This window comes from Dendroctonus ponderosae, unplaced genomic scaffold, assembly GCF_020466585.1.
Source record: "Dendroctonus ponderosae isolate FM_Combo_2020 unplaced genomic scaffold, Dpon_F_20191213v2 Dpon_F_20191213_1, whole genome shotgun sequence".
Classification (NCBI taxonomy): Eukaryota; Metazoa; Arthropoda; class Insecta; order Coleoptera; family Curculionidae; genus Dendroctonus; species Dendroctonus ponderosae.
In genome coordinates, this window is record NW_026017110.1 from 12776089 (window position 1) to 12797363 (window position 21275).

Genomic DNA, 21275 nt, shown 5'->3' on the forward strand with positions numbered 1-21275 from the left:
TTTCCAAATGATGTTCTGGTTTGATCAATTCGGGCATGAACCTGCTGTATATTATCCCAGATATGACTAAGCGCGTTCGATTTGTTCCTTTTGTACCCGTAAAGTACCTCCTCCAACTTGGTTCTTGTTAGTAACCATTCTTTTGGTTCTATTGGTGTTGAAATTTAATCCAAATTTGCTATTAGTTGCCACCTTTTCAAGAAGAATATGAAACCCTTCAGCGAGTCCGCGATTATAACGATGTCGTCAGCGTACCTAGGATTGTGTATCGATTTCTAGAAATTCCTTAAGGGCAGCTTTCCAAGGAGTTTTGGAACATTTTGTTTCAGTGTATTTTAAAAAGTAATGGTGAAAAGATCTAACATTGTCGGACACTCCTTTCAATTCGAACTTAGCCTGATATCTGATTCTTCTTAATTTGTACAGTTTGGTTTTTCAAGTCGCTATGGTCCAGACCTACGTTTCTAAGGATATTCTATGCTGTTATAAGCAAGGACAAGTTTTCCACAGGGCCCAATAGCACGCTGTCGAAAGCCTTCGTAGTCTATGAAATAGGCATCAACCGGAACATACAGGGTGGTCTTTTAGTACAAGAGAGTCCATTATTTCCGTTGGTGTTGAATTTTCGAAAAATAGTTTCAATGAAAACATATGAAATGATACAGAGTGTCAGAAAAGCGAGGCAAGATCAAAGTGTATTTTTGTAAATAGAACTACTAATGCTATGAGATAATCAAAAATGGGTAGTTCTATTTAAAAAATACACTTTGATTCTGCCTCGTTTTTCTGAGACACTCTGTATCATTTAAAATATTTTTAAGATGTGCGTCAACAACTTTTATATGAAACTATTTTTCAATAGTTCAACACCAACGGAAATAATGGACTCTCTCGCACTAAAAAACCACCTTGTATACATCCCTGCACCTCTGAACCGACACTTGTATATCATACAGGGCTTCTCTTATGCCCTGTGTAACTTCGTTACGAAAACCAAACTCAGATTCGCGCATAAAAGACTCACATTTTGCATATATTCTCTTATGAATTATCTTTAGGAAAATCTGAAGACTCGCCAAGCTGATATTCCGATAATCGCTACATATTTCTGCCGAGCCCTTTTTTGGAAGCTTTAGTTGAAGTTGATTAAAGCCAGTCGGAAGGAGTGAAGCCCGATCGAAATAACATACAAAATAGAAAACGTCCTGTACAATTATAGCAAATTATGTTTTATTACTTAGCATTTGATCAATGCTCATGGTCAGGTCTTCGATACCAACACGTTTAAGTTTCAATACTCACCAGAACAATGCATAATCCGGCGAGGAACGTACAGATCGAAGAGAGCAGAAAGCACCAGTACTTCCGGGTGTCCAAGCAGGCTTCTGGACGTAGGGTGGCATCGACAAGGATATTAAGGGTGGCGTCGGCCGCCACTAACGTACTATTGAGAGCGGGCGAGGACGGCCTGGCGCCGCCCGTCGCGTCCTCGGACGTCATTCAGTCGTTCGCGTGGACATCTAGGGTGCCGGTAGCCTGACTCACCAAAGTAGCAAATGTCGGCAGTACATTGGAATTAGTGCCTGCAAGTTCACTTTCATTACTAATGATAATAAATACATTTGGTCGACTTACACAGGATGATTCAAAGTTGGCGTCATTCTTTTTAAGGCGCTATAGAAAAATACATATTTTTTAATTTCTTGAAGATATTAACAGTTGAAGATCGAATTTGAGCTTTGTTACTAAGTATTATTTTTCAATAGTCTCATCTTTGATTGGTAGCCTATTAGAATATGTAACCGCTCGAAAAAAAAATTACAATTTTTGCTTCAAATTACGAAATTAACGAACGGAAAACAAAATGCGAAAAAATAAAAAAATACTCTTCTACACTTTTTTGATGGATAGTCAAAGCGACAATGATGTTTTTTGTCATTAATAGATAATTACAACTTAATTGTATTTTACTTGATCGATATTGATCATTGATGTATGACCTTTAACAGGAGGTCTCTGATTACAGCTGTGACGGATTTAGGTATATCACTCATTTGCCCCTTTAAGGTTGGCAGCACTGACGGCAAAGCAACAACGTTATATTAACCTCAAAATACTTAATTGTAATTTCACAGAAACAGGAAAACAGCTCCAGAGGAATGACGCCAATTTTGAACTACCCTGTACAGAATGTTCGCTAAGGTGACTTTAAGTTCAAATTGTTATTTTTATGTTGCATGAGTTGTCAACAGTTTATGAAATATCGGGGTATGAGGAGCACCGAGAGAACTTATAACTATACAGGGTGCTTCAAAGTTGGCGTCATTCCTCTGGGGGTGCTTAAGGTGAACAGGAAAAATTGTAAAAACATTATTATTATCAAAAAAATATGTACAACGCTAGATCAGAAATTATGCAACAATGTCTTTCAATGTAATCTGCATTATTAACATTACGTAAAAACCTGTGGCTTCGCTTTTTAATATACACAATTTTCATAACTTGCTTAGGAATGCTTAGGTATTCCAATGGACTACCAATCAAAGATGAGACAGTTTCAAAATAATACGTAATAACAAAGATGAAATTCGATATGCATCTGTTAAGAATATCTCTAAGAAATTTTCGAAAAAAAAATTTTCCCTATTTTTTGTACTTTCCAAAACGTACTTCCACTTAAACGGAATGAGAATTTTGATTCACCCTGTATAACACGTTACTCGATTTCCTCAAAGTTTACTCACAAAATAAAAAATGCATTCGTACATGAAAGAGCAATACATATAATGGTTTACAAGTAAAAACCCCTAAAAAGGAAAAAATATGAAGGGAACCAGAAAATAATAATATTTTTGCAGACGTCAGATACAAAACGCAACGGATTTCTGGTAAATATTTTAAATTGTTTAAATTAAATCACCTACGTTTTAGCGATGTTTCAAATGAAGATTTTGCCATGTTACAACTCTACAAATTAAACCGGTGTATCTTTAGTAAAATGTGTCCCTAACCGTGTATCAGTGTTTTGCTACACGATGTGCAACGATGTGGTAAAGGGGACTAGATGATAAAATTTAATCCGAATCCGCGATTTTTGGCACGTTAAGTCGGAAACTCATGTTTAAGTAGTTTTCTTACTTTGACGCATTTTGAAGTGTGATTCACTCAGCTTACAACTAAAATAATAGTACGACATTTTATCGCAGGCATTAAATGAATGATACCCAAGTGTTCCCTATTTTAATTGAATTTAAACCTGAAAATAAACGAATATATTTTATAAGTTCTATAAACTCGGTTTTCTAGCCAGTTAAATGGTCTGTTTGAGCAACAGTGATTAAAAAGTTCTTCGTTCAGGAAATTTGAAAATGATTTGGAATACTAACTCAGGTGATATTTTTTACGTTTAAATATTCTCAACAATGCAAATTAGAGTAATTAGAATTCTTTAGTGTTCGTTCATTGCAGTTTAAGTGTGCTACACTACAAAATGTCGAGAAGATTAAACAAGTGCAAGTTAATGTAAACTAATAAAAGAATGATTTTTGAATGGGTTATTAGACTTTTACGATTCAAGTTGTAGCCAAAGCACTGTGTTGTCTTATATACATACAAAGGTATATTTTTTCAGATTTAGTTAGATTTTTTAAGTAAAATAAAAAACATAATTTTTGAAATATTTTTTTCGTTACGTCCCCATACTTATAAATGCCTAGCCATATTTTGAGAAATTAAGAGCTTTTTTAAAATGCCTGCCTTCGGGAGTATCGCTGTTAAGCTAAACCCAACTGCCGAGAACTAATGGGCTTCAAACACTCCTGTGGGGGCTTGCTTGTGCATAAAAACCAACAATATTTGCCAAACATCTGTAGCGAACATTATTAGTTCTTTTTTAAAGTTACATGATTTTTACGATGTTATCTCATGCATTTGGTCTGATAATAATAATATTCTGATTACTTTAAGTTGGGTTAAAGCCACTCTACTTCATATTTGATTTTGTAAGTGATTTCAGACTTGTTTCAGGAAGCGCAGAACCTAATAAAGTTTTAAACGAATACGGTGAGCAGGAAATTTTATAATTTATATTTTTCATCAATTAAAATAATTCATAAATTTATCTTGGATTCGATATCATACAGTCATCAGTTAGAATAGTTTGAGTTATTAGAATGACGATGATCCATGTTATTGTTTACCTTATCAAATTGTAATCGTATTTGCATTTTTCTGCCTTAATGTGAGTTCTTACATACTTATACATATTTGAATTTTTTTGTTCTTGTTGGGCCTTTCAGAAAATTAAAATAGTAATACCAATAGGATGATTACTAGCAGGCTTCAGGAATAAGATATACACAGAGATTGTGGCTATAGAAGTCATACCTTATGTTCAAACCATCATCAACGATTTTTTGAGTACGTCTATTTTAGTGTATTAGCAAAAGTACTCCATATTAATATCCAATTCTATTTTGATTATTTTAAAAAAATCTTCAAGTCTTCAAGAAATTGTAACCCGAAACTTGCATTGTGGACTTTAGTACTTAGGTACTAACGGGGTGTCGATTAAAATCCACTTAAAATATCAAAATTCTTAAATATTTACTTAGTAGTAGTAGAGTGTGACTTTACCTATTTGAGAATTTTAACAAGACTTTAAATTAGCTTAAATTCTAATGGGCTTTTATAATGTTTTTTCGATGGTCTCCTCTTACCAATCTAATAGTTTTTTTGAAATAACTTTTTTAATAGTTGGTGTAAAAAAATACAATAAACAGTTGATATATGGCTAGTAGATTATAAGTATTTAGTTTGATACAAACATAAATAACTTGCTAAAAATATCTTCTGTACTTCCTTAATGTTATGTTATTAAGCAAGAAATTTTATTTCCTATGGCAGATTTTGGCAAAGATTTTAAAATAGGTATTCTACATTTTTTTGCCAAAAATGACCTGCTTTGTACATGCTTGTACATGTACAAATTTAATATATTCTTCTACCAAGCGCGGTTCTGTTTGCAGATAGTTTTTTAAGAAAAAATATGTTAAACGGTCCTAAATTGTCCTGCCATTCAATTTTCCATAAACGTTTTTATTCGTTTTAGGATTGATAGAGGTTGTTCAGCCATATAACACACCATATTAAGTTTTATTTAAGTTGGAACCATGGAGTAATAAAAGAATTGCGTTTCCGTTTTTCCACTACAGAAATATAGCGATAAGGTAAATAACAGGAAGAAAAGAGGGGAGAAAAGAATTTATACATACAGATAATATTAGTTTTATTTGACTAAAAATCCAAAAACACAAGACTAGCAACCGATAAAACATAGTATGACCATCCGTCAATTTCCGATTTTCTGATTCAGAATTATTTCATTTTAAAATGTGGATATTAATCAACGAAAGCATTTCAATTATAAACAAAATTAAAATGTGTTATTGATTGTGTACTGCGATTTGCTTCTGAGGAACTTAGTATGTATAAACAGCTAATAAAACGAACATATATAAATCTGCAAAATGCAGGAACTTATCAGCAGTACGACATATAATAACGTAATAATTCTTGAAATCCTATGAAATCATCTATACATAATTTATAAGAGCTGACGATTGAGCTGATGCAATAATGATTTAGAATTCATAGCGAGTATAACGAATGTAATAATCAAGTATTCTTACTTGTATGTATTAAGCTGCACGCACATCTTCACGTGACAAATATTTTTACCAAACTCCCTAAAAGCGTTGGGAATATGGTAATTGAGATAGACTAATCGACAGGTACTCACCCACTCTTTGTTTTTGTTAATGACAAAGCTCATCGTCACTCTTGATAATGTTAAAAATATTCCATGAGTCAAAAGTAACCGTGTTTATAGCAAAATGTGATTAAAGCCCATAATTAAAATTCACACAATTGAAAAAAAACTGATGACTTAGTTTCTACATTTCGTTCATTTCTGTTTCTATCAGTCGCAATGGAAAAGTTTAATAATATTATTTTATTCAATTAATTTGTTATTCGAAAAATAATTAATATAATCTTCCTAAAAACTTTATAAAATATCTCTATAGGAGCCATTTTTTAATTTCAAATTTTTGTTTTGCGTATTGTTTTAGGCGTGTTCCGTTCAAAATGGTCAAGCTAGTAATTATTAGCGGAAACCGGACGTAAGCGCAATTCTTGAACGTTTTCTATTCCTTAATAATTGAAGAGGAAGCCGCAAACATTTGGAAGTGTTTCCCTGAGCTAAACTTATGATTTAAATTCAAATTGAACGCGTTCAAAATGTAAATATTGATTCATTGTCACCATTAGAAACTGCGGCCGAAAGAATCGCACTCCAAATATTATAAAAAGTCAAAGAAATATCCGGATTCGTACATGGTAACCTAAAATTGAGTTGCATAATTTTAGCCGCATATTCTACTATTAAAAATAAGACTAACAGTTCATATAAACATGGGCCCGCAAACGTTTCGTTTACGACATACAGTCAGGTTTAATGTTTTATTATGCATTTTATAGATTTGTTAGATTTGGTTTAAGTCCATGTTATTTTAAACTGTGTTTAGTTTCGTTTTGTAATTTCTTGATTTAAAAATGTTCGTTTTTATATTATAAATTTTCTTTGAGACGCGGGTTTGCATTATTACCCAATCACAGTTCGCATCATACTAAAATGACTCCAGAAGGACAGATACGATAATATGTATAAGGAACAAAAAAGCTTCCAAAATAGAGAACTCAAATGTTGAAGGAAAATTACTCATAGCGTTTCACAAAAAAGAGATTCTTCTTCTTTCTAATATGGACACATATTAGTGGGCTATTGCCTGCTTTTTGCCAACATGTCCTCTCCGGAGGATGAGGTCCGATATTCTCTCCAGTGCTCCGGTGGTCTTTCCTGTGGTATCCTTCCTACTGGATTGTTCATTTTTGCGTTTTCGGCGAGGGTGTTGTTTTCCATTATGTCTACATGTTTGTTCTAGAATCTTCTTCTTCTCTGTCTCGCCCATCTCCCTATGTCCTCTATCCCGCATTGTATTCTGATGTCCTCATTTCGTACTCTATCGTATGGAGTTTTGCCTTGTATGCTCCTTAAGGTCTTCAATTCAACTGTTCTGCTTTTATCTGGTCTTGTTTCTACTGCATATGTTATTATATGTCTTACTGCCGTTTCATATATCTTGACTTTGCTTTCCGCATTTAGGAATCCGCATCCTATTTGTTTTTCCTAACATCCCAAAATTCGAACCGCTTTCATTGTTTGCTCTCTTACATCGAGAGGTAGATTCCCATGGCTCGTTATATATGCTCCCAAACATTTGAAATGGTTTACTTGTTCGACGATCTTGCAGTCGATTTCCAGCTTGTACCATATATCGGTACCTTTTATATTACTAAACATTTAATCTTCTCGGTGTTGATGAGCATATTTAGTTCTTTTGCTTTCGTGTTAAAAGAATGGAGTAGTCTTTGGAAGTTTTCGTCGGAATTTGCAATAAGAGCCGCATTGTCAGCGTAGCGTACGGCATGGAAAAAAGTACTTCCCATTTTGTATCCCGCCGTTCTGGGAAGATTTTCTATTATTTTATCCATTATCACATTAAAGATGAAGGGGCTGAGTGAGTCTCCCTGTCTAATTCCTATGTTTACGTATATATCTTCCGTTTCAATGTGACATACTCTAATTTTTGTTCTGCATTGGGTGTTTATGTCGTGTATTAATTAAGCAGTCTGGTGTTCAGCCCTTTTGTTCTCATTGTTTCCAGGGCATCTTTTAAGTGCATTGTGTCAAAAGTTTTAGTCATATCGATGAAACACATGTATGCGAGTTTATTGAATTCTAGGGACTTTTCAGATATTTGCTTGGCTATGAATTATGCATCTATTGTGGATTTGTTTTTTCGAAAGCCTTGTTGTTCTCTTATTCTTATGGTCTTGGTGATTTCCCTCAGAATCGTCCTTGTTTATATATATATTTTATTTTATTCCTTTAGAATACTTTAAGAGCGCTATCAAGTAGGGTTATTTCACGATGCTTTTCTGGGAGTGCTTTCTGTCCTTTCTCATAAATGGGCATTGTTATACTGTTCTTCCATTCGTTTGGTATTTTCTGTTCTTCTAGGATATTTTTAAATAGGGTCTGTATTTTATTTTATAATGGTTTGCCTCCGTATTTAAGCATCTCGTTAGTAATCTCGTCTGCTCCGGGACTTTTTCCATTTTTAAGGGATTTTAAGGTGTTTTTAATTGCATCATGACTTGGGGTCAATTGTTAATTCTATGTCGTTGTTTTCTTCATGACCGATTTTTGTCTATTCCTTATCTTCCTCTTCTTCTTTCTTGCATAGATCCCTAAAGTGCGTTTCCCAATGTTCAGTCGTGATTTTATTGGTTCGTCTAGTATATTTGCCTTCTAGCATATTTCCTCTCAGCATTCTCCGTATTTTGCACTGGCTTCCTTATTAGTTTCTTTCCATTCCTTTTGTGAACTTTTCCCTAATATATACTTTTCACACCCTGTATCTCGTATTATTGGTCGTAGAATATGCGGCTAATCATATACATCCTAATTTAGAGTCACCCTAGGTAGTAAGAAAAAATGTTCATACGGGTGAAAATAAAACCGTTCTCAAATGTTCTTATACCTTATGTGTTATATGCAATTTTCCTGCCTTAAGAAATCTATAAGAAAATTAGGACTAAATAAACTGCTTCTGCTAAGAGATTGAAGTTACCCTGTATAAACATATTTTGCAAATGTACAAAATTTTCAGCAAGCATCATGTTTTATTACAATAGATGTTAATTGTAATTTTGCTGCTAAACGTTTATATATTGAATAATTCCTTTAAATTTCGAATATTTTCTTTTTAATGTGCATCCTAGTTGGTTTCGAACATTAAAAAGGAGGCACTCTTTCCTTTCGCAGATTTTAGGACAATTTGTACGGTATTGGATGCGGCAACTGCGAATAATCTTAGTAGATCACAATTCATAGCAAAATTTTTTTTATAGCAAAATAATGTTTTATTTAATGATGTATTGCCCATTCTAGTCCTATGCCTTCAAGTACCGATACAGGAGTATCTCGAAAGGAGAAAATGAGATTTTTTACCATTACCTATGAAGTAAATCTTTTACCGTCTAAAAAAATGGGTAGATAACAGAACAAGTAAATGTGGTGGGTGTGGCAGGATATCCCATCCAAGCTGCTCGTTCAAACTGTCCAGCCAAACAGAAAACAGGACATTTTCATGTTTTTTAAACTATGATCTACTTGGACGTAATGGCATCACATTTTTCGTCCCAAGCTTGAAAAATGAATCATTTACTTGAAGTTTGAGATTGCAAATCGCAGACGTCCAAAATGCCATGGCGAAAATGTATTTCCATAAGAACAGGAAGAACGCCTAAGTCGAACTTTGTGCAGTTTTAGCGTTTTAAATAATCACAAACTGTCCAATTTACAAAATTTAATCTCTAGTTATTTAAACGAGATGTTGTTGGATGGTTTGCCTCAATGAATGCCTTTATCAGCGTTAAGTTTCCTTGCAGAATATGGTGCATTCTCAACTCGCATTTTGCTAACCTGTTTTCACACTGGCTTTATGTCTGCATACATATAAAATATTTTCGTATGCTTGAACAGAATTTTCGTCTTTAATAAAGCAAAAAAGTGCAATATGCCAAAAGATCGCGTTTTGCTTTCCATATTTGAACGCGTACCAACCAGGATCAACCGCGTAGATTCAATCAAACTATCCCGCAAGTAAATTTTGGTTATCGAAGAATGAGCTTTCAAAATATTTTCTGATCATGCGGTTGACGTGTCAAGTTGGCTCTACAAGTTACAATAAAGTCCTCTGCTGATGCTGATGACGAAACTTTTCAACCCTGTATTCTAAAGTGTAGATGGAGGTGGTAGAATGGTAACCAATGATTTTTCTAGTTATGAACTTTGTGATTAACTGCTAAAAGCTTGCCACTATAAACTCAGTAAATGTATACCAACTACTACATTTTTTTTATTGTGTAGATAACGAATCTCAATTATCAATTTAATCCACTATTTGCTAATAGCGGAAGCACAAACCGTACGGTAATGTATGTGTTTTGGCGTAAAGAGAGACATTAAAAATAAACCAGACTTATTAGTTTTTAGGTTCCACCGTGCCTTCAAGGCCCCTTAGATGTTATTTCCGTACAACCTTGGAGTCCTGTGTTATTTAAAAACAATAATTTGTCTAACGGATTAACAAAATCATAGTATATTTCTGAAAAGTAATGTTTACTCATAGTCATTGCAAATCGCAATGGTTTTTTCACTAAATGCAATAAATTAGAATACCTGTTTATTCGAACGATATCTCATGAGTTCATCCAAGATCAATTTGTCTTGTACGGCTCGGTAAGCCACGAATTATTTACTAATTACAAAAACAATTAAACATGGTCGGAACAAATTCTTGTCGGTATAACAAAAAATATCTCAATTTCCTTTAATGAATGCAAATCGATCACGTTTTTGAAGGGAAGTCAACAGAAATAACATCTGAACTATAGAATATTCTATTGTATATGTAGGACCATTGAATATATCTGAATTAATAACTGATTTAAAGTTTTATAAGCACTACGATCAAAGTTTTGCCAGGCTTAGACAAACCTTTGATAGGTTGAGCGACTATACTAAATTTTCCATGATTGACCTCATTAGAATTTTATTTTATAGAATATAGAATTTATCGATACCGAACAGACTCAGAAACATTCGCGTTCCCGTAAAAGTTTTATTGCACAACTACCCTTTTCTTGATCTATAACTTCTACTAAGAGCGATTTAAACAAATTCTTCAAATACTCACTGAAATCAGAAATTCAAACCAACATCATCTTGGGCTCGGAACTATTGATCACCAATGTCTTTCTATTGTTTGATTTTTTTTCACATTAATTGAAACAAGCAGAAATTTGCACCTTGCACTATCGCGTTGTTATTGGCCAGTCGATAAATTCTGATATTATCACTAACTTTTAAATAAACTTTCGAAACGAAAATCGAATCGCGACTGAACGGAAGCCCGGCTGTTAGAGCGTCGAGACGCCGGCGCGACCCGCTGCGGCAAATCAATGTGTTGGCGAAGTTGGGCGACGCGCCATGCGGTGACAGTTTCACTCGGTTTTACACTAAAACAGGCCAAATATTTCCAATTTTAATATTTTGTAACTAAAAATATTATATTTATATGAAAATAGTCAGCAGGGAACCAGCCCAAAACTCGTACGGGAACTAATCAGAATTTAATGCATGCAGTAAAAATTACAGTCACCGCAGAGATAAGTTGGCGCATATTGTGCGTAACTTTTTAATTACCTGATTGTCCCAAATATAGGCAGTTTTGGTTCAACAGTGTAGATAATCTTAATAGATTAGGAAGGATACATTTTTTAAATAAAATATGTCCTAAATTCTACGGAAAACTCAAACATTCAATAATGAGACAACATATTCCATATTGTATCCGTTCTCTCCTACTGGTCATAGATTATTTCAAATTCGGGTGTAAGCACGAATTATTTTACATATCCAAGCTCGAAAAAAATAATTCAAATTGTTCGAAGCAAAATACAGTGAGCAGCAAAACGAGTCAACTGGTTTTGAATTATTGTATTGAAAATCCCTAATCCGCTAACTGGTGTTAGGTACATATGCGCTGCAGTGCAGCAAGGCTCCCAAAACATAAAAACTTTAAAAAAATTATGTTTCTATCTATGTACTATGTATGTTTCTATCTATGTGCCAAAAAAATGCAAGCCAGCAAAATCATAATCGAGATACTGAACGAGAAGCTGAATAATTTCCTCGTCAGACAAATACCAGATAAACATACTGGATTTGTTCCAGGGAAAGGTACTCGAGAACAGATATTGAGCCTTCGACAGATCATGGAAAAAGCCAGGGAGTTTAATGTTAAAATGCTCGTGTGTTTCGTGGACTACACGAAGGCTTTTGACAAGGTAAAATAGGCGAAGCTCTGGAACATTCTGGCCGAGGGGAACACCGACACATCTGATACACCTAGATAGAAGTACTATATAGGTCAAACACGGCGACGGTACGAGTCTCTTTGACACTTTTTCGACTATTGCTGGGTGGAGACACGGCTGCATTTTATCTCCTCTTCTATTCAATATACAGGGTGTTTGGTAAGTAGGATTTCAAGTAAGTCATTCCTTGCAGGAGGTGATAGTGCAAGTGATTTTGGAGAGAGCATGTTCCGAAAACACCCGATCTACAGGGTTTCAAAGTTTTATTTAAAAAAATGTTATTTATTAATATTGTGGAAACCGCTTAAAATATTTAATAATATATAAATAATCTTTATTTCCTACAGAAAAAGGCTATCGACCCAATCGGTCTTTCAGCCCGAAACATTTTATTTGTTTTAATTTTAATTTTACAGGATTAGACACCTAACAGCAATACGTGTTTCGTGAGAAAAAAATTGTTTCTAGCTTTTCCAGTCGCGTGGGCACAGGCACTTCTGTTGATTTTAAATAAAAAAATGTTACGCCACTGATTTTTCAAACAATAAAAATGATGGCTCAAATTCCTGTTCAGTTTGGATGAGAAAAGATCTCTTGACTTTATTAGAAAGTTGGCTCTGCTAGTTTTTGTCACTGATTAACAAAATTAATAATTTCTGTCATTTCAAGTGTCGATTATCTTCAGTTATTGTCACCTTATTTTTGCGTTTTACGTAATTCACATCAGAGTGAGTTCACATTAGTTGAGAGTCTTATTTTGTATTTCATATTGTGTATTCAGCGTTAGAAAATGCTGAATACGCAGATATTATTTACATTTATGGACTTTGCGACGGAAAAGCTAAAGCGTACTAAAGCGCACCGCGAATATAAGCGTTGATTTCCAAACAGGAGTCTTCCAAAAATCCGTATCTTTGCAAACACCTATCGAAGGGTCAGGGAGTCATAAAAAGTGCAAGGCACACAAATTCACGAAGGACCTCCGGCACATTACGGCACTAATGACGAAGAAGCCATTCTTAAGGTTTTTCAAGAAGATCCGACGACGAGCGTACGCGTCGCGACTTGGAGGACTCAAATTTTCTCAGTAGAATTTTATGGACCAATGAATCAAATTTTAATCGAGCGGATTAGCAACTTACATAATGCTCATTACTGGCCCAAGAAAAATCCCCGTTTAACGTCGAACCGTAATTACCACAGACGGTGCAGTGCTAATGTTTGTGTGGTGTAATAAACGATCAAATAATCGGGCCACATTTTCTGCCAGAAATATTAAATGGGCAAAGATACGAAGACTTTCTTATTAATTACCTGCCACCACTGCTGGAAATTGTGCAGCTAAATATTCGTCAGAACCTGATATTCGAGCATGGCGGATGTCCTGTAGATGATCGGCAAACTGTAAGGAACTACCTTGACCAGCGTTTTCCAAATCGATGGATGGGGAGGGGAAACCCAGCAAAGTTTTCTGAAAGATAAAGCTGAATATATTAATTTGTTGTCATGGCATATCTTCTTTTGTTTGGATCTTGAAAGCTTAGATTGGAGGGTCCGACTTAAGTTCTGTAGGAAACCCTTTCACTTTTTCTTCACAGATACAGTAGTTCACAGTACAGAATGTATTAATTTGTAGAGGATTTTTCATGCAATACGACTAATCGTCTTTGATCTCTTATCGATCTTTATTCGTTCGACAAAGGGGGGATATCTACCGGTACCAATCATCACGTAATCAGCTGCACGTCCTAAAGTGGCAACTTTAGTTGAAAGCGATGGTAAAAATAAACGTGAATACACAGGGTGATTTACATAGATCGTGCATTAGAACCTTTTCAACTTGCAGTTTTTTTAGAAACTGTAACTTTTGCTTCCAGTCACAACGAGTCGTGCCGAAACCATATAAAATACATTTCACCCTCTAGCTATACAGGGTGTACGAAAACTAAAACCTAACTTTATTATTTTAAATGCAAACCTAATTTATTTAGCATGGTTGGATTGGCCTTGCAATTGCGAGTTTGGTTCACCCTAGTTTTGTTAACTTGGCTCTTATAGTTTTTGATATATGTCAATTGTTTAAGAAAAACATGCCGATGACGATGTTGATTTGGTTTGACTATGTCAGATTGTTTGTTGATGATATAATCCATTCTTTTCCCAAAAGTTAATGAAGAAAAATGAAACTACCAGGTACTTACATAAAAAAATATCGAATTTTTATTATCTTCTATGTATACCCTAGGACATAATTTAACATATACACATTGCAGTCAATAACACTCATCACCTATTGCTAGAAGGAATATTATCAAATAACGTCATTAAATCGCTTTTCAATCTGGCTGCTCTCAATTCATTAATGCTGTTTAATCGGCCATAAATACTTTTACTTGGCGCTTTTCGGGGGGTAGCTGAAATCGACCGGAAAGCTGCATTAATAGGCGGTAAAATTAGCAACTTAGATGGTTTATTTCGATCAATTTGTCTTCCACATTGTGCTTTGAGGGGTGTGGTAGCAATAAACGGCAGTGAAGTACATTCTGGAGAAACATCGCCCACTAATTCCTTCGAATCTTGTCTCGGATCTCGAGTTCTCGTTCTTTGTTTTGAATCTGAACTTGGAATTGAAGAGATTTTGAGGTAGTGCTCAATTTCCAGACTCTTCAGTTTTCTGGGCAACGAATTGCAATACCGTACAGGATTTAAGACGCCATTAGAAATATTTTCATGTCTCTGATTAGTATTTACAAAACGTCGGTTTTTTGGAAAAATTGATTGCGTTTGAATACAATTTTCGATTCGATCCTCCTCTGGCAAACTTGTGTCGGATTGATCTGGTGAATTTGTTGGAGTTTTACATCCAAGGATACTGAAAAAGTTTTATAATAAAGAGTGAACATAGCTGCCTATTATTTGCATCCCTACATGCCAAATTGGAGTTAGTCCTTCTAATCTAAGGAGTTACTGGGGTTAGATGTAGAATAGCTACAGAAGAAATATTTGGTTTTGACTGGTTTAGTTGTAGTCTGTTAGCTAACGATAACGTTTATCTTTAGCATGTTTTAAAAAATTATTGAATTTTATTGATTGGTGAAATACTGATGGTTTACGATTTTCTATATCTTTGCATACATTGTTTCCGAAGTTCACAAGCCACATGTAACACCTTGTGTAAATTAGGTACTTAATGTATCATTTAATTAACTTACTAGATATTAGGAAAAAAACGTTTCCATTCTGCTATTTCCTTCATATCGTACATTGCCGATTCATTTTCCACTCCTTTAAAAATCATATCGATCTTTTCCAATTCAAGTTGCACTTTTCTAGTTACTTCTGACTCGTATTCTTCGCTCCAACTTAGAGAACTGCCTGAGCTTAGGCCACTTAGTCTAAGACCTAAATCTGAAACCATTCCGTTTTATCGCAAAACATTTAGTTTGGTAATGAGTTCCACTATTACCATCTAATTCGCTGGCGCTGGTCGAAAATGTACTTATTGCTGTACCTAGCCCATCTTTCAACTCTTCACCCAAACAACTATCGAGTGCAGATTGTTGAAAATTTGAAAAGTCTATCCCTTCTGCAGCTGAAAAACTTTTGTGATAAGAAGTAATACTTCTACTCTTTAGTTTTCCAGTCATTTTATAGTTTAACTAATTGGCTAGTGGGTATTAATCTGAAAAGCAAAATAGTATAGATATGATAATAGAACTTTTGGCAAGTACGTGTCTGTAAGTGCGTAAAGGACAAAATAATGAATGCTAGAAACATTTATGAACATATTAGAAACATTGCTGAAATCAGTTTGTAACGGTCAGTGGTTGACTCTTTTTCAACAAAAACATTGTGTGAACCATTGCCACTTAAGCTCTCATTTCTTTCTGTAATACAATTTAAATAAAACTACTTTTTGGTTTTTTAAAAAACACATTTTTATTGATATTTGTTAACTAGTAATAGTATAAATAGTGTATGTGACCAACTGAGAAATTACTGACACCAGGAGATAACTGAAAAGCAACGTAAACAGCGATAAAGACAATTTTCCACGATTTTAAAGTAAATAGTCCGAAGTGCTTTGCTTTATTCAACGTACAATGAGTTTATGAATTATTAATTTCGAGCAGTCCTGTAAATCGTATATCCACAATTGCACGCCTAGCAAAAGTTTGTCGACATTGCCCTGTTTATCAATGATCATGAGGAGCTCACCAACATGGTCAAGAACCTAAAAGAAGCATCACAAGCAGTGGGGCTTCAGATGAACTTAGGTAAGATCAAGATCATGAGACCTAACACCCAATCCATCCTAGACAACAATAATATTGAAACAGTGGATGAATACGAGCACCTAGACCATACCATAAAATCCTTAAAATTAGGGAGCGAAAAACAAACTCTGGAGATTGCAAGAAGGGTGCGCCTTACCTGGGCAAAGCATGTATGGAATCCTCTCTCACATCCTAAGAAATCCTAAAACTCCAATTAATCTAAAGCGGAAGGTGTTCGAGAGCTGCATTCTACCGATTATGACGTATTACGACATTGACGTCGCTTTAGTCATAGACTCACTTTCTCACAAAAAAGTGCCAATCGCATGAGAGTGTGTCAGAGAGCCATCGAACGTTCAATGCTGAGTATTAGCATTAGGGACAGAATGAGTAACGCATTAGGAGAGGGACTTAGTCTCAGACGTCATGGAAATGGTGGTAAGGAATAAGTTGGAGACTGGCTGGACATATAGCGAGTCAAGTGGACCAAGGCCATGGCAACCTAGGGAAACAAAAATAAGGGTTGGGCGACCCTAGACGAGGTGGAGGGACCACATCCAGAGACACGCCGGAAAAAACTGGATCGACTACACTGGAGACAATTGGAAGAGGCCTACGTTCAGGAGTGGACGAGGATGGGCTAATAATGAATGAATGAACGATAAACATAAACAAACTTAATAATTCTTTTTTAATCAAATGAATCAAAACCACCACTTTTTGCAACCATGGTCATTACCCACAGCAAATCAGTCTTTCCACTTTTCACTCCATTGCATTTCAGTTAATTACTGTTAGGCGGGAAATTACTGTTAGGCACAACGTAACTAAAATCCTGTTGGTACTACTAAAAGTTGGTGTCTAACATGCGAACTAGGCGTTCGCGGAATGAAATAGTTCTGATCTGAGTCTGCACCCTTATCCTGTTCGTTATCGGTTCCATACTTGTCTAGAATCGATCCTAAATCTCTACCGCGATTAAAGCTCATGTAGGCGAAGATATGCGCGAGTTCAGTAGGCGAAGATATGCGCGAGTTCAGAAGTCGAAATGCCCACTGGCGGCTAAATATAGCTACTCTTTAACTAATAAAATTTGACTTATTTTGGTCCGATGTCTTTGTGATTTATTTTCTTTAATTCTCAGTGTCTTCAGCTTTTGCAAGCCGTTACACAAATAGATTCAAATTGAAAAGTCTGTAAGTATTGTTTTATGTTATAGACTCGAGGATATCAGGAAAGTATTACCAATCATTGATTTTTGCAGTTAACAATGACGAGTACTGATTACGTTTCTCAGCGCCCCTATCGGTTGTACGGGACAAGGTTCGGTTCGTTTGTCTAAACGCGGATTTCAGATGTGATTTGGAACAGGATACATACTTACCTATATATTTAAATCAAACATTATTTAAGAAACAACGGGTTTAATTGGGTTTTGATGTTACGCACATTTTATTATTTAGAGAAAAAATGTTACTACAATCCATTTACTACTTTTTATTTAAATTAATTTTATTGGTGTTTGTAGATACCTCGAAATCCTACATTTTCAATTACTTCTTCAGCTTTGAGTAACTTTTCTTTACATTTTAATGCCATTAAGTTTTAGTTGCAATGCTATTAGTTAATTTTGTAGATAGGTACTTATACATAGATACTTACTCAATGATACAGATAATATAGATCCTTGTCTTGGAGACAAAAATATTCGAACAAAATATATAAAAAAAATAATTTTGATCTGATTTTTTAAATATTAGATATTCTCAGGGCGCAATGCATTGTGTATGCTACAAATACCAGATTAAATACACAAAGTGTCCGGAAATGATATGTAAAACATTCAAGGGGTGATCCTACATCATGATACTAAAACTAACAAGATAAGCTCACTTGCCGAACGAATTTCGAAGAGAAGCGCGCATGACGTCACGGCGTGACAAGAATGGATGACGGCTATTAGCAAAGCTATTATGACGGTATAGCTAGATAAACTATGTATTCTATTTATGATTTGTCTATGGACGGATGATGATTTATCCGATTCATGATGATTTATCCAACTATTTTGATTATTCATTTCATGGAAACTGTAAGAATGGTTGATTTTGGAGTGTTAGTGAGTAGGTACTTTTAATAAAATAAAATTGCATGTCGTATAAGTTCCTTTATTTCATGAAATACAATTGATGTTAGTTATTTAACTATTTTGACCATTTTTCGCTTCCGTATTTTGGATACTTCTTTTAGCTGTCGGTTTAAAATTCTTATTTGAAAATATAGTTTGCACCGAAAGAAAAGGTTTTTGGAATCGACACTTAAATTAACATGTTCGGCACATTGCAATAAGTTTTTCAAATAGTTTTTTGTCCATTATATTTTATTAAAAAATATTCATTGGGCTTTTGTAATCCGCCTTCAGATAAATGCTTCACCCAAGAAAAATACATGTCAGTGGAATCTGAAATGTAACCAAGGTTTTCTTTGTTTCGCAATTTAAAAGCAATGAATCCGGCCAAATTTTCTAAACCATCCCAATGTAATTCGTAAGGGTTCTTGCTTTTTCGGTTGCTATTACTTGAACATCCCACCAATGCACAATGCACCATTGTAAAACACTGTTATTTAAGTGTTTTTTTTTTATCGAAATTAAGTTTGCCAGTGCAAGTAAGCACGTGCGAACGTATAACGAAGTATCTACGAATGCATATAGGTACTTCTCAGCCTCAGGCGCTCGGCCGTTTTTGTCACTCGGTGACGTCATATCGATGAGAGAGACAGAACACAATCGACGCGTGGGCTTATCTTGTTAGTTATAGTATCATGATCCTACATAACAAGACAAATTAATGACTCAAGTTCATATACTATTCTGCGAAATCTCAAAAATAACGGAGCTGCAGGGCCACAAACTTAGGTTCTCAAATTAATTTTTATTATATACATATTTTCGCTACTTGTTGACTGATTGTTTTCAAATTTACTCTACTCCTGCAAATATCGCTCAGATAAATGAAAAAACCATCCCCTGGTGAAGTAAAAAACTCAAACTTTTTAATATTCTATATTCTACTAATTTTCAATACCAAAAACGAAATAACCTTTCAAAACACCTATAAAATAAGTACATATTTGTTCCACCTCTCAAAAATAAGCCACTTTAGAGAAAAACGTATTTGACGAATAAATAGCAAGGTATAAATAACAGCTCCTTTACACGAAATTGGGTCATTTACCATATTAGACAAATACCGCATTCGAATGGAGCCGAACGAATTATTAAAAATTGTGCGGAAATTAGATATAAAGTGGGGATCTTTTTTAGTGCATTGTATCTTTCTAAGAAGATTTAGTAGATGCAAAGATGACAAACGTCACATAAAAAAAATGTTATGATTACAATTTGTTTTCAAGCTTTAATCCTTGCATTTGCTTTCAAATCACTCTTTGCGAAAATGTCTCAATTTCGTAGACATGAGCAGCTATTGATATTTTGCGATTACCTACTTATTCTTGAACGACGGTTGTCCCCAAAATTACAAATTTTTGAGAGATGGAAACCTTTCTTAGGCGTTTTTAAAGGTTTTTACATTTTGTCATAGTTAGCAAACAACAAAAATTAAAGTGTTTTCTTCACATCAATAGAGATTTGGGCTCTTGAGCATTAAGTGGTGAATATAAAATGTTCTTCATTCATACAATACAATATGTATTTGCAGGAAGCATTCCAAATATGAAAACAATCGAGGACCAAGCAAATTTTTTTTCTAAATGCAAGCCCTGCAGTTTCGCGATTTTTGTAATTTGATAAATCCCTAAATTACCTTTAGACATGATGTTTTCATTAAATTAATGATTGCAAATTAAAGACCGATAGCTTTGGATTATTTCGTTACTTAGGCAGTCTGAAATCTCAAAAGGCTAGCAAGAACCAAATAATAGAAGTCCTATGATGTCTGAGAAGATCAAAACAAATGAAACATCTAAAGCAAAACATGGGATTTATTTCAAAAAGAAAATTGACAATTCTGTAAATACCCGCATTAGGTAAATACGTTGCAAATTACACACTTGATAATGGAAAATGACTACCTAATATTACTATAATCGCCGAAATACGACTTGTCATTCAACTAGGTTGGTTTAGGGACAACTCAAAACAGTTGGAAATCTTCACCAAAGGCAATAGGTTTAAACCCTGATAGAACTTCTATTACTATTATAGCTCTATAGCTCTATAGTTTATTTCAAGAGACAACAACCAACAAATCTGTTCGACGAACTTTGAGTTAGACACCAATCATACAGTTGTAAATAACCTGTTATACTTTATTTCATTTATTTATTGCGAAAAAAAAATGAATTGTAAGTAAAACAAAATGCATTACCTTAGGTTCATAGTATCTCATACTAATGGAATTTACAGTAAGTATTCTTTCCACTAATTTCTTATTTAATTAAACTTTTTACATAACAATTTATGAACTAAACACACGGGAAATTGATTAGTAGTAGCAACGAATCAAAAGGACCTGTGTTGTTGATTTTTTTAATATTAAACAGCTGACGTTGACGTGCCACATAACAATCACAAAGCTATCAGCTGTTGCGTGGTTGTCATGTTGATAAATTGTTGTCCAGTGGATATACTTGGCAGCGTTCATAAACAGTCACTTATATAACGATTAGCTACACATAATCTGATGTTTAGTTGACAGAAAATTACTTGAACAACGTAAAAAGTAGGCAAAACATACTGAAATTACTTATGTAGAAAATAATGCGGGATATACATACTTTATTAATATACATTTTTAAGTGAGAATATTTTTCACCGACAGAGTTGGCAATACGTCCAAAATGCCAGTTTTCTACAAATTTGGTTCCTAAATATTTCCATTATTAGTTTCGTTGATCATACATTTTATA

At 34.5% G+C, this 21275-nt stretch overlaps 2 protein-coding genes across 2 annotated transcripts in view; both read right to left on the minus strand.

The window, feature by feature from the left end:
• The window catches only part of LOC109545660 (calcium-activated potassium channel slowpoke), a 105569-nt gene extending 94383 nt beyond the window's left edge, over positions 1 to 11186 (minus strand). Inside the window, exons 1-2 of the mRNA XM_048661624.1 lie at positions 10887 to 11186; positions 1303 to 1583 (exon numbers count right to left, since the gene is read on the minus strand). Of these exons, the coding sequence (XP_048517581.1) occupies positions 1303 to 1500 (198 nt within the window). The 5' untranslated portion in view covers positions 1501 to 1583; positions 10887 to 11186. The remainder of the gene's footprint in view (positions 1 to 1302; positions 1584 to 10886) is intronic.
• Positions 11187 to 14263: 3077 nt separating this feature from the next.
• LOC109541476 lies at positions 14264 to 20756 on the minus strand (the record flags this gene model as incomplete). The annotated part of the gene is given in 4 exon segments (XM_048663647.1): positions 14264 to 14941; positions 15282 to 15477; positions 15536 to 15751; positions 20735 to 20756. Coding segments are annotated over 3 exon segments (963 nt in total). The 3' UTR covers positions 14264 to 14355.
• Positions 20757 to 21275: the final 519 nt, after the last annotated feature.